The 14,724-nt window shown below is 33.5% G+C and overlaps 2 protein-coding genes across 2 annotated transcripts; both read right to left on the reverse strand.

Moving 5' to 3' along the window:
* Positions 1-2,451: 2,451 nt before the first annotated feature.
* Positions 2,452-7,868, reverse strand: LOC142553400 (putative inactive receptor kinase At5g58300). The gene is given in 4 exon segments (XM_075663618.1): positions 2,452-3,925; positions 3,928-4,524; positions 4,787-6,088; positions 7,486-7,868. Coding segments are annotated over 4 exon segments (1,974 nt in total). The 5' UTR covers positions 7,502-7,868; the 3' UTR covers positions 2,452-3,866.
* On the reverse strand, positions 2,677-3,432 carry LOC142554344 (uncharacterized). The gene has a single exon (XM_075665020.1). The coding sequence runs from the start codon at positions 3,430-3,432 to the stop codon at positions 2,677-2,679; it is 756 nt and encodes a 251-aa protein (XP_075521135.1).
* Positions 7,869-14,724: the final 6,856 nt, after the last annotated feature.

The raw sequence follows: 14,724 nt of genomic DNA on the forward strand, positions 1-14,724 counted from the left end.
ACAGAATATCAAAGATAGATTTGAATGAAAATAACTAAATATTCTATAGAAAAAAATAAAAAAGCACATGCAAAGTGGGGTTAGTAAATAAGTCATGAAATTAATGATTAGAAAATTCTACAATCTATTGAAAATGAGTTTTGAAAAGTAAGAATTGGTAGGCTCACCGTCACTTTAGGTAGAAGCAAAGGGATCAAGGGCCCATTGGGCCATTGGCCCGGCAGGTGAGTAAATAAATGTTTTGTTCACCTATTGCTTGTCAATTAAGCGAAAATTATTAATATGTTTACGGAGTGTAAAATAGCTTGCAACAATTATTTGTATACCAGTTACTTTGCACACGCGATGCATGTGTGTATAGGGATGACAACTTTCCCCACGGGTTTGGGGCCCCGCGGAGAAAACCCGAAACGGGGATGGGGATCCCCGATTTTTTCGGGTTTGGGTTCGGGGATGGGGATTTTTTTAAATCCCCGATGTATTTCGGGACGGGTATGGGATTACTATCCCCATCCCCGAACCCGCCCCGAAAATAATATCAATAATAAAATAATAGTATTATCAACATTAATAATATAATAATAATATTATTTTTTAAAATATTAATAATCTTATTATTATTAATATTGATATTGATATTAATATTAATATTATCTCAAATAATAATTGATAATAATAACTTTTTGGTTTGAGAAAATCTCCGAATTCGTCATCGTCTTGCCATATTAATATTTTTGAAACGGGGATGGGGACGGGGATGGGAAGTTGATCCCCGAAGTTTCGGGTTTGGGGATTCCCCGAACCCGAAAAAGCGGGGATCGGGGCGGGGATGGGTTGGGGATGGAATTCGGGGATGGGGATGGTAATGGCAAACCCGCCCCCGTCCCGGCCCATTGTCATCCCTATGTGTGTACACTTTTTTTTATCATTAGCGATGGACTAAAGTGAAATTTGACAAATTATGGAGGGATTAAATTGATATTTGAATTGTTGAAATAAAAAAAATAAAAATAAAAGTGTGTTGAAATTAAAAACAAAAACAAAAAATAAAAGTGTAATATTAGTATCATATAAGGATAAAATTGGAAGAAAAAGCTGGTGTCCATTAGATGGTTATTATCATGTCCTCGTTCTTAATAAAACAAATAGAATAGATAATATAATAATATAAATATATCCACTCTAATAATAATAATAATAATAATAATAATAATAAAAAAAAATTACACGCAATAACGTGTAAAATCAGCAAACGACGGCCCCTGGAGTTTTGGCACAAATCATTAATTAAAATCATAAAGTAAACGCTTACATAGAATACGCAAGTCTTAAATAAATTCATCGATTAAAAGACAGTTGTCAGTTGTCACGTGTAAATCCGACGTGTAAAGATTATTAGGAAAATATTTAAAGTTTTACTTAAATGGAAAATTTGATTTACGAAAAAAAAATTGATTTGGAGAAAGATTTAAAATATGTATTTGAAATAAAACACATTTTGAGAATCATTCTTTCCTAGTGCAAAATAATAGTATCATAAAAGTTTTCCAATTAGACCATATATGTTATCAAGAAATTCACCCTCAGAGATCCTACATTTGTACGGAGGTAGGCGAGTTAACTTTTCAGAGCTCCATCTGCCTATCAGAAATACTTGATTTTGTATTACTCAATCGCCACGAAAGCTCACTACATTTCATAAGTTTCTCGATACCCATATATATAATAAAGAGTATTTCTCCTGAGTATCTTCGAATTTGAACTTTTACGTATATTTTGCATGTATTAGCTCATGAGAAAAAAAGAATGTTGATAATATCTGGCTCCATTTTTTTCTTTGTAAAAATTTATGTGTGACGGTTTCACGGGTCGTATTTTGTGAGACAGATATCTTATTTGGATCATTCATGAAAAATTATTACTTTTTATGCTAAGAGTATTATTTTTATTGTCAATATCGGTAGAGTTGACCCGTCTCACAGATAAAGATTCGTGAAACCGTCTCACGAGATACATGCTCTTTTTCTTTTGTACTCCCAATATTTTAAAGTAATAGTTTGTTCTGTATTTCACTCATGCATAGAAGTCGTGCGTGATGAGTTGTGTGTTTCTGTCTTTCATCAATCCTAAAACTTTAAATCACCAAAACCCATTCCATTAAGTTTGTTTGTAACTTTACCATAAAGTTCAAAAACAACAATTTGGACCAAAAAGAACGACAAATCAAGGCCTATCCTACTTATTATTAGTTCAACTCACTCAAGAACCCTTACAAGCTTGACATCCACCGGCTATGTGCAATATAACTTAATTTACTTTTAAAGTTAAGGTTGTATTTGGATAATGAAATCCATAGATTTCGATTATATTTTATTGTTAGCTATGAAACAACTCAAGAAATATTAAATCTATATCATACTTATTTACACATAAGTTATACAAAGTATAATATAAGTCAAATACCTTTATTATGGGGTGAAACTTGAAATCTATCATAATTAACATGAAACAATATAAAACATCTAGGAGTTTGATTTGAAGTTTCTGGTCTTACTTCTCTAAAACTCTAAAAATACATTTGAAATCAATGAATTTGAAATCCATCGATCCAAACATAATCTAAAAAAATTTAGTTTTCGAAAGAAATGGTTGAAAATAACGAGTAGCATGCATGTTTTACCATATAGGGGTCATTTGGATAGCGCATCCAGGAGCATGTCCATTGTCGATCTCCGACTGATCAATGCTCCGGCAAGAAACCTTAAATGGGAAACCATTCATCTTGTTCCCATTCACCAAGAAGTCAATGTGTCCCTTAAGCACTATATCGATGACCATCAAGTGTCTCAATGAATTATCCCGCAAGTCGTCCGCCACCGCCTCTTCAGCGGTCGTTTTCCTCATCCACGTCCTCGCCTTCACGTCAGCCGATGAGCTTGGTTCTTGACTTATCGCCGGGATTTTCACCGTCCCGAGGTCGACCCCTTCCGAAGACAAAGAGACGGACATTTGGCTGTAAGATAGCTTGATTTTCGAGTTATTGTTTGTAAAATTTAGACGTACTTCGAAATCCGTGGTCACGAAAGTGTCCGTGTCCGTGTTGTTGACCCCGAGATAATAGACATCGAGCCGATGGAGACGGACCTCGGGTAGGTTGGATTGTAGGAAGGCGAAATATACCCCTCCTACAAGTATAGCTAAGAGTAGAACCACAGCAAGGATTAGGGAGGTCCAGGCACAGCACGAGTTGCAGCATGCTCTGCATCGGGGGCGACGGCTGACTTGAGTTTCGGTGTCTATCAACTCAGGCTCCGAGGGTGGTTTTGGGGGCTCTTGGGATTTTGCCAGGGTGGCCTCGTTGAAGGAGACACGGCGGCTGAGGTTCCTCTGCAGCGGTTTCGGGCCATTGTTCGAAAATTGGCCTGCCGCCATGGCAAGAAAACGGGTCTCAACACGTTAAAATCTCATGAGGGCAAAGTGAGTCTGAGATCATATGATTCAATGGGATATGTTTCATGTATTCTCGAACTCCGGAGGACCGTACAATTCTGGCTGACAGTAATCTGGGGCTGCCCTTAAATTGTGTGAAATTTTCTTTCGTTCTGAACCTGTCATTCAGATAATAAGATGCCCACAGAATAGGTTTTCAGAATTCAATAAATTTTGATGGGAGAATTAGAATAAACACAGTTGAGGTAAAGGAGACGTCATAACTACTAAAATGTTAAGAAAGCTTCTGAATATATATTTCAATGGTGTCGATAAACAAACAAAGCAAACCATAATAAATACTCATGTAAATATTGAATGGCTTTTTAGAATCAGATGAATTTTTCACAACACAAACAGATGAGAAAATTCAGAATTTAGAATGAGTGAGCATTCATTTCTAAAGAATACAGTGTCTGCACATTCAAGTCCTGGAGTTATTCTCGTCGGAAGAAGGCCGGTTCTCCGAGTCAGATAGTCGAACCTCTTCAATCATTCTAACTACCTCATCCATATTAGGTCGCGTTTCGGGCACCTTTGAAACACAGGCCATGGCGAGTTGCAACATTTGCACCATCTCTTCTTCAATGTTTTGGAATCTCATTAGCTCGACATCAAAAACCTCAGCTGTCCATTCTTCCCGAACAACAGATTGTACCCATCTTGGGAGATCAACAGTGTCTTCACGGCTTGGGGATTGAATGGGTTGTTTCCCGGTAAGAATCTCTAGTAATATGACCCCAAAACTATAAACGTCAGATTTGTGAGAGTGTTTCCGCGTCTCGATTACCTCTGGAGCACGGTATCCTGCAAGACGAGATGATGTTGGGGGATAATTCATTAGAGGGGATAAGCCGAAATCTGAGACACACCCCTCCAGATCTTGATTTAGGAGGACATTTGACGACTTTATGTTTCCATGAGCAAATTTTGTGCCTCCTATTGAATGCAAATGAGCGATGCCTCTTGCTGCCCCGAGAGATATTTTGACTCTTGAATCCCAGTCTAGTGCAGTTCTTCCAGCGGTCTTGTTTCCTGCTCAGTTGTAAGTGAGAAATAAAAATCAAACGAGAAGCATGAATAGAAAAAGTTTCCATCAGCGGAAGCTTGTTTCTTTGATAGAAAAACTATCAGATGCTGGGAAAAAAAGCGACCAATATAAAATCATATCATGGATTTACAGCAGCATGATGTCTTAGTATTCAACTGACCTCGTTCAGCAAGTAAAATTTGTCCAGAATCAACAAGTTAGGCAAATTTTATCACGCAAAAAACCTTTTTTAAAGTGAGTCAATACCATGCAAAATAGTCGCCAAACTGCCATTTGTATAGTAATCATAAACCAGGAGCTTTTCGTCTTTGGAGTAATAATATGCACGTAAAGGCACAACATTTCGATGTTGTCCAACTCTGCCGCTTATTTCCATTTGTTGTTCAAAATCCTTCTTCCCCACAATGACCTCTTTTAACCTTTTCACAACCACAGTAGTCGACTCCTCCAAAACTGCCTTGTATGCCGTTCCAAAACTACCCTTTCCAAGCACTTCTGCCGAAGCCCTCAACAAATCCTCGAGATCAAAGTTGTAAGAACAACCTTCAAAGAAAACCAACTTGTTTTTCTCGGGTTCTTGCACCCCACTTCCAAACTCTTCTCTTGGCTTGTCACCCCTCCCAGCGCTAGTAGACTTAACTTTTGGCACAGCACCACCGTCATTCTTCTTTTTCTTATAGCAGCACAAAAATAAAACTAGAGCAAGAAGAAGTAGAAGTACAGCACCTCCTGCTGCAATGGCGATTATAACTCCTAAAGAAAGTTTTTTCTTGGAGCTTTGCTTTTGAGGGCCTCCGGTGGGTGGTAGAGAATGACTCGGGGTAGGGGACGGTGGAAGAACGGGAAAACAAGGATTTAAAGGTGGACCACATAAAGAGTTTCCAGTGAATGATGAATTAGGAAACGTTTGTAAAGAAGATGGAATGGTGCCGCTGAGATGGTTGTAGCTCAGGTTAAAACGTTTGAGTGGTAGTAGGCCCAGATCGGGAATAGACCCAGAAAGAGAGTTGTTCTGAAGGTTCAATGCTTTAAGTTCAGTCAAATTCTGAATGGTTGTGGGAATGCTTCCAGTAAATGAATTAAATGAAAGGTCCAACACATTTAATCGAGGGGGAAGTAACGTAGGGATTGCACCTGAAAACCTGTTATGTTGGAGGAATAGGTAGCGAAGAGAAGGGAGCGAAAGAATGTCCGAAGGTAAATTTCCACTGAGGAGATTTGATCGAAGGCTGAGAACCCTTAACGAGTCCAGCTTTCCGAGAGTGTTGTTGGGAATTGGACCGGTAAGACCAATGCCAGGAAGGCGAACACCGATCACAGTTTTACCATCTTTAGCACAATTTATTCCAATCCAAGATGTGCACAAGGGAGAAGTAAGATTCCAGTTGAGCTTCCTGCCGTGTGGTATGGCAGTGGCAAATGCCAAGAGGGCTTGTCCATCCGTTTTCAAGTCACCAAGAGCTATAGGCAGAAACTTGATGGCTATGACAAGCAAAGAAAGCAGCACACGAGCCGTGCAGAGTTTCGGGAGGAGATGATGTGGCTTTTCTGAAGGTGAGAGAGAGATGATTAATTGACATTAGATTAGCAGAAGAGATTAAAAAACAAAAACAAAAATAAAACAATCTGCCTTTGAAGTCATTAGACAAAAAAGAGTGACTCTATGTAAATACAACCTGTTCATGATTACAGAACAATAAAATCAGGTCAAAGTAAAACAAATTTGTAATGAAGGATCCACAAACCAAGTCAGCTTATACTTAAATTGAATTTGGATATGGCCAAAAAAAGGCGCTAGGAAACTGATAATCAAGCTATAGATTCTCTCAAGATAGCCAAGATCAAACAAATGATTTGTTTTTATATGCCGAACCAGTCACAATTTTGAATAATCTGACAAAAAACGAACTTATAATTTTGAGATTTGGAACTAGATGTTCGAGAAAAGGATAGTCACAGCACAACACTTCTTACATAAAAAAGGTAAACGCATTGTTTACCCTCATCATCCATTATTTCAGAAAGTCATGGAACAGATGAAAATAAAACAAAATTAAAAGCAAAAAGGCATTTTGGAATGGAAAAGGCAAAATAATGCCACTTTTTTCCAAAACCTTGTAGCTGAGTAGATTAATATAATTTAATGTTTCGAAAGTGGATTAAAAGTTTATGGTAGAGAAGAATACTAAAGCAAACTTAATCATCAAGTACGCTTTGGATGAAGAAGGAATTTCCAAACCAAATTATCCAACAAAGTTTATTCATATCAAAGAGAGAGGAGGGAGGGCATGCTCGAAATAACATCAATTCTTAGCAAGTAACTTAACTCAAAAAAAATATCTTAGCCCCCATTAGTTTTTAGCTATTTAGATTAAATACTGCACATGAAAAGGCTCAGCTCCAACCCTACATCAAAGTTCTTTTTATGTCCCTATCTACCAACCATCTCGTAGGTTCAAGACTCGTCGTCTGAGGAAACAAAACACAGAGAAGGGTTCATTTCCGCTTTTTTAGGTGAAATTCACCAGGAAATTTTCTTCCCAATTAGAACTTAAAAGAAAGGGGAAAGAATGAAAAGGAATTCTATAGAACTTTTTCATGCGAATCCAGGAGCAAAAATGCGCCTTTGGGTAGTTGAGAAGATAAAAAAAGAATCCCAAAAGTGGATTGTTTCAACCGTATAACCAAGAATCCTAAGCTTAAAACACTATGACAAATCGGCATACAAAATTTTCTATAACCAATTTCAGATTGTCCTCAGGGGCAACAAATGCAGTTCATAAACGCACACATATTTTCCGCAACTGGTTTAACTCAGCACACCCAGATCTGCAGTTAAACTTAAAATTTCCCACTTCATCTACACCAAATAGAAAAAAACAAGTAAGAAACCACACATAAAAGAGAGAAAGAGATCAAAAGAGTAAAGGGTTTGCAAATATTACCTCGAAGCAGCAGCATTCCGATAATCCCGGAAATTTCTCGGCCAATTTCTTGATTTTAACAGGGGGTTTACCAGGAATGGTGAGTTCAAGACTCGAAATCAGAGCTTTTCTTTCCCATCTTGACGCTGAAGCTTACTGAACACACGCAACAAAGAAAGAATTTTTACATGGCTCAAATCTTGAGAATGCAGCAGCATTGGTAGCCACATTCTTCTTTCTAATCACTACAAATAGGAATTCGCAGATCAAAATGAAGCTGCAGTGAAGTAAGTCTTAGTTGAGCTGGAAAAGAAAGGACAAAAGATGAAGTGCGGGAGAAGGGAAGGGAAGAGTCCCTGACTGAAGTAACTCACTACTCAACCACTTCCAGGGTGTGATTTGCAATTAATAATCTGTTGATTCCTTTGTTTGTACCTAAAAAAACGTCTCTTTTTTAATGTACAATCGATCAAATTGTAATAAATAAATATATGTTGGAGATAATTAATATTGTAATTGGAATTTAATATATCATATTCAAACATTAAATATATAAACTTTGATTCAAAAAATATTTCATTTGGAGAGATGTATTTAAATTTATGTACTTCGATTATAATTAACAATAAAATTATATATGAATTTTAAATTTACTTTTTACTTTTTTTTACATATTAGTTATACAACATTTCAAATGTCTCTATTATTGAGTGAATTTGATATATCATCCTAATTAACATGAAACATTATATAAAATATATACGAGATGAATTTGAAGTTTATGGTTCCGATTCTCTAAAACTAAAAAAAAATTCATTTTATTATTTGAAATTTATCAATTTAAATGCAACGTCAGCCAATTTTTTTTAAAAATCAATTGGTTCTTCAACTCTTATAAGTTTCTTAAGAAAATGTACTCTTATAAGTCAAAAGGTTGTGTTTGGATTGATTAAATCTATTTGATTGTTTAAATGAATTTATATTTGATGAATACCAAATCCATACCATCCTTATATCATGTAAAATACAAATATGATTACGATGGATTTGAAATTCATCCAAAATACTCGTCATTTCAAATATATCTTTTAAATCCATCACTCCAAATCAGATCCTTCCATCTAACTGTCACAGGATGTTGCATTCGGATTAAGAGATTTGGATTTAATTGGTATTCGAATGATGTATTTGAAATAATTATATATTATGTGAATTTGAAATCAAATAATAACTAATTAAGATTTGAAATTCATTGATTAGTTATTATAAATTTAAAATCTCTCGCATCAAATTCATTGACTCATTCAAATGCAACATAATACTCTAAAATTATTGTTTTCTAGTTGTTCAAAAAAAAATTTTATCGTGCTATATTCTTTCTTTATAATTATAATATTTCTTTGTAAAAATATAAATGCAAAGATTAAAAATGTTATTGTTTTGTGTATTCATGTCAATTAATATATTCACATTAATTTAAATAATTGTAGATTAAAAAATTACCCCTAACTCGATTTTCTAGCTCCGTCCTTGTTGCAAAAGTATGTCTCTTGTGAGACAGTTTCACGAATCTTTATCTGTGAGATGAGTCAACACTATCGATATTCATAATAAAAAGTAATACTTTTAGCATAATTTTTCATGTATGACTCAAATAAGAGATATATCTCACAAAATACGACCCGTGAGACCGTCTCATACAAATTTTTGCTCTGTCGCAAAATATAACCATCCACCAACATGGTCATATAAAATCACTAACATGTTGTTTAGAAAATAAAATGGGATTCATAGATATCATGCATGTTCATGGTTCTATACATGGACCACCTTCATATATATTTATTGTCTTTCTTTTTTTGAGAAAATTTGTAATTATTTTTCTATTAAAAAACCCATTGATATTACAGGAGAGTGGACATGGGCTGCATTAATCTGCAGTGAAAGAGGTGACAAAGCTGGTGCCGTTAATTTCTTTCATTTCGTTTCCCTGTTATTATAGCATGTAAAGTAAAAATAAATAAATGCAAATATTGAATAGTCAATGCTTTGACTATAAAATGTTAGTTTGTTGAGAAATTTTGTACTATTTTACTTGGATCTACATATATAAATGCAAATATTGTAATCAAATAATTAAATCTAATTTGAATATTTTTTTAAAAAAAGTAAAAATAAATTAATACTTTTATAATAACAGTATATTTTTCCAAGAGTAGCTCTCTTGTGAGACGATCTCACGAATCTTTATCTGTGAGACGGGTCAACCTACCGATATTCACAATAAAAGTAATATTTTTATCATAAAAAGTAATATTTTTTCATGAATGACCCAAATAAGAGACCCGTCTCACAAATTACGACCTGTGAGACCGTTTCACACAAATTTTTACCTTTTTCCAATTGCAATTATATCCTGACACAAATAAAACATATTGCATACCTATATGAAAATGTAATGAATTTGAACTACACTCATTTTTGCAAGATTTTTTTTTAAAAAAAATATAAAAGGTAAGAAGATAAATTTTTTAAATTATTTTTTCTTGGATTATTACCGTACGTCATATTTTTAGAGTATATTTTAATTTCCGATGGCATGAAGCTTATTTGACACCAAATTTCTAAATTCAGAAGGATATCTTGAGTTCGAGATCCAATTATAACAATGATATCTCGACGTATAAACTTAAATTTACAACTATATATTATCAGATCCAGTACTACTGGTTGTAGTTTGAAGGTCTGAACAATCTAAAAATCAGTCAAATGATTATCATTATATTCAAAGTGAGCAAGTTGGTAGCTAGGGTTTCATTAATGTGGTGTGGATGACCACGCGGAATTTTAAATGCTAACCAATAAAGTTTCTAAAAGAATCGTGATTCATCATCCCTCGATTCCATTGCGCAATCACATGTCATTTACATATTCTTGTGAAGATTATTAATACATATTTTACATTTTTATTATTTTTTTTTAAAAAAATAATCGATCTCTGATCTCTATTACGTGGAGAAAAACACATTCTATGCAAATGATTTATTTTAGGATATATATACAAATTTAATATGAATACGGATATATTTTATCTCGTTTGGTTCCACGAATAAGATATAATTATTGATTATATGTATATTCTTATTTCATCATATGTATGACTCGAATCCATTCATATTAGTTTAGCATATCTAATATCATGCATCTTCGATCGTCTCATATCCAAAGAGAACAAACAAATAATGCATGCGCGCACACACACACAATTTAATGTTTAACTAATTATATATGTATATAGTGATAGAACGATTTTTATAATTATTTGGTTTGTTGATAACGAACAATGTTTACTGCTACGAAAATTACGGGGATCGAACGCTCCCAAGAGCTCTTCAGAAACCATACAATCATTCTCAAGGGGTAAGACAACTCTTTAGAAACAACACCTTGTTTCATGATTGGTTTTCATGAAAGAGTGCAATGTTTGATGAAGAGTCACGTCTGTTCTGAATCGAATTTTCGTTTCTATATATATGACGTCATTAGATCAAGAAATGAGGGATAAAACATTTATTAAAAGAAAACGTTGAAAACGTACCTTGAGATTCATTCACAAATTATTTATATTCGAAATATTTTCACAACATATATGTATGCATAGGTACATATTTGAAAGTCACATTTTCTTATGGCATTTAAAAAAAATATCAAAATTCAGTATGTGATACCAAATTTATTTTACGCAATAAAAAGAAAGATGAAGGACTATTCAAATATTATAATACATGCATGCTCTATTATTAATTGAGACATGGAATGTTCGATTCAACTAATTCTTATATATATTTTAAAATAAAAATTTCTCAAATTAATGTTTTTCTTCTGTTTCATGTTCGTGATGTCAATTCGAACCAAAAATTTCAAAATCAAAGAGCAACTAAAAAATTAAAATAAATGAAATAAAAGGCTAAAAAGTGTACTATGATGGCAGTAGAGACCACGCTACAAAAAGAAGAAAAATGGTCACAAAATCATGGGAGTACATTTTTGTTAGCTGTCAAAGGAAAAGTTAGAATTAGTTTACCGACATTTTGTCACAATCTTGTTGGCTTCAAGCATATTGAGTTTGAATAATCTGAGGGATATTTGGTTCTATTCTTGACTCAATTTGTGGAAGAAGAAAAGGGAATTCACAAAGGCCCTACCAAAGGCCCCCTTGCTTGGTTAACTAATATTTAAGTTACATCTGTTAGATCCATTTTATGTTGTATGAGCTTATACGTCCATAATTATGTATCGTGAGTTGTCTACTAAGATTAAGTCCAAAATTTTAATCAATCAAAGTTTTGGTTAATGAGCTTTAATATAAATTATAGGTTGTGAATATCTAATATATAGAGACAAAAATGTAATTTCTGTTTGTATTATCGACTAAAAGAGAAATATCAGAAGAAAATTGTAAAAATTATCTATATAATGATTATGGTCATCATATTGCGTGTATCATCCTCCTTATTCTAAATCTTATTAGATCTAGATCCAAGATGAAACTGACAGGCTGTCCAAAAAGAAGAACTCGTATATCTAGAAAATCAATCAAACGCTCTGAAGTCACGAGTGTTATGACTTCAAGTGCTTCCACTGTCAGTTTATGCTAAGAGTATTAATTTTTATTGTGAATATCGGTAGTGTTGATTCGTTTCACAGATAAATATTCATGAGACTGTCTCACAAGATACATACTCATTTTCTGGTAGGATTAATCGTTATGTAATAACCAGCCTAATTTATTGGCATACGAGTTTATGCAATTTCTTTTTTTGGGTAGTTCGGGTGTTATAAGTAAGACCTTATAAATTGAGTTTTTGTGACGTAACAAACCTGATCATTGACAATGTATCTCCTTAAGTTTAGTATGTGTTTATTATGAATATTTGCATCGCAATAGTAAAAAAATAAAGTTTTTCACAATTATATATTTATAATTAGTTAAAATTTAAATACAGTATTAACCCATTATTGATTGACTTCCGGCAGGCCAATTCATAATTAATAGTAATAAAATCCTGGATCTACGGCAATAATTCATAGAATTAATTAATGTTTTTATAACATATATTAGTAAATGCTTGTAATTACATGGTCAGCAGAATCTTTCGAGGCCCCATTCTTTGATCTCTGACTGCTTACTACATTTCGACTATTTCCACGTTTTCCTTTTTGCATTTTATATTCCAATCCCCGTCTGGATACCTTCCTGAATCCTCATAAAATTGTGTTGTAATATGATTAAGACTTGATTTACTCTCGCTAGCGTTGTTTATGGACAAAAGAAAATGTGTTAGCATAAAGATTTACTCTGCATGCAACGAAGGGCATTGGCTGCGGATTTCCACGTCATTGAAAGAAAAACACGATTTCGTAGACCTGAAAAAACGAATAATTAAAGTATAATTTACTGTATTTACATAAATTCTATATAAGCAAATGCATTTTAATGAAATTAATCAATCAAATATATCTAAAAAAAGAATGTTCTACACTTCTACTCTGTAAAATTAGGGGCAAAAACTTTTGTGAGACGGTCTCACATATCATATTTTATGAGACAGATATCTTATTTGAGTCATCCATGCAAAAATAAAAAAAAAAAAAGTTTGGACCAACAAGTATTGATAAATATCAGCTGTTAGATGCACTCCTATGACGTTACACAAAAGAGTAGGATCTCACTTCCCGGATCATGGAATTAATGGGTTGAACTAACCCTACTAAAAAAACCCTTTTCATTTTTTGGGTATTGTCTGTGATTTTGGTGTGTTGTGAGTTGGGATCGACATTTGTTTTCTTTTTCTTTTTAGTTTTAAACTCATAAACATATCATCCATTCTCGGACAATCTTAACATATATATATTTTGACGATAATCACGGATATATATTTAATTTATGCATTATTTTGAGGCCAACAAAGAACGATCTATTTTCTATTTTTTGAATTCATATTTGATTTGAATTTTATTATTTTTTGTTAATTTATAAAAATCAAATTTTAGTCCAATTGGAGTAATTTATTTTTTTTGGCCCATAGACATTAATAAGAAAACAAATTATTTATTTTCTTCTTTTTTGTTTTCTCTGTTCTTTTTGGGACAAAACGTTTACGAATAACGCATCCAATATATGCAAAGATGTAATTTGTGAATGGGCAACATCCTAAGGCTGTGTTTGGTTGGGGATGATTAGGTGGATTTGTTTTTTTTTAATCCATCAAATCACATGTTTGGTACATTTTTTATTTAACCAAGTCAATTCCTCGTATTAATGATTAGGTTATATTAAGTGTGATAAAATAATCACTCCTCACCCCCTAGAATTATTTATCCACTCTTAATCCAACCTATTTTTCTAATTTTACCCTTCTCCTAAATCCAAACTCACCATCACTTCCCTTCACCGACCGTCGGACGACCACCCCCGCCCCCGGCCGACCGCCGACGACCATTGCTTACCGCCCAGTTTTAGGCCTAAGAATAATAAGTATCATATTTCTAAACCCAAACAACGCTGTTCCTACATTTGATCCACCCCAGTTTTTTTAAAAAAAATATCGGCCCAAATGTTCAGGCCCAATATTTAACAACTGCCAGTGATTTTACATACCAAGACTATTGTAGACATTCATCAAATCGCTTAATTTCACTTTTGATGAGCGTAGACCAAATTGATGGATGGGTTGAAATCGGAGAAAGATATGCTTAATCAAATGAATTTCATGTTTTAGGTCATCTATATTTGATGGGTGTGGATCTACAAGTTCCACGAGATCCTTTCACATGTCTAAATATCATAGCGAAATTCATCCGATGTAGCATATAATCTATCGTTGAAATCAAATATAACATGAAAAGCTCATGCCTGGATGTTTTCATTTTTCAAACAAAGTTAAAAATTTACATAAAACTATACATAAAACTCAATATTAGTCTTGTCTTACATTTTAATAGCTGATATAACATTAAAAACACAATCTATACATATTATAAAAGTGTGAATCAATGTCGAAGTTTTTCTATTGTATATTGTCAACTTTGTCCTTAGTTTGTACATACAGGAAAAATTTAGTGAGGATGTTTTTGTCAAATCAGTTATTATGATAAGGACAAAATTGTCAAACTACATTTATGTTAGATAATGATCAAGTTGCCAAAAAAACTGAAACTTTAAAATTTTATGATTTTTATTTTCTTGTATATGAATTG

The sequence above is a fragment of the Primulina tabacum genome, chromosome 8 (genome assembly GCF_025594145.1).
Source record: "Primulina tabacum isolate GXHZ01 chromosome 8, ASM2559414v2, whole genome shotgun sequence".
Taxonomy (NCBI): domain Eukaryota; kingdom Viridiplantae; phylum Streptophyta; class Magnoliopsida; order Lamiales; family Gesneriaceae; genus Primulina; species Primulina tabacum.

Coding starts and splice junctions, on each gene's coding strand:
- LOC142554344 (XM_075665020.1), bottom strand. CDS start 3,432: ATGGCGGCAGGCCAATTTTCGAACAATGGCCCGAAACCGCTGCAGAGG.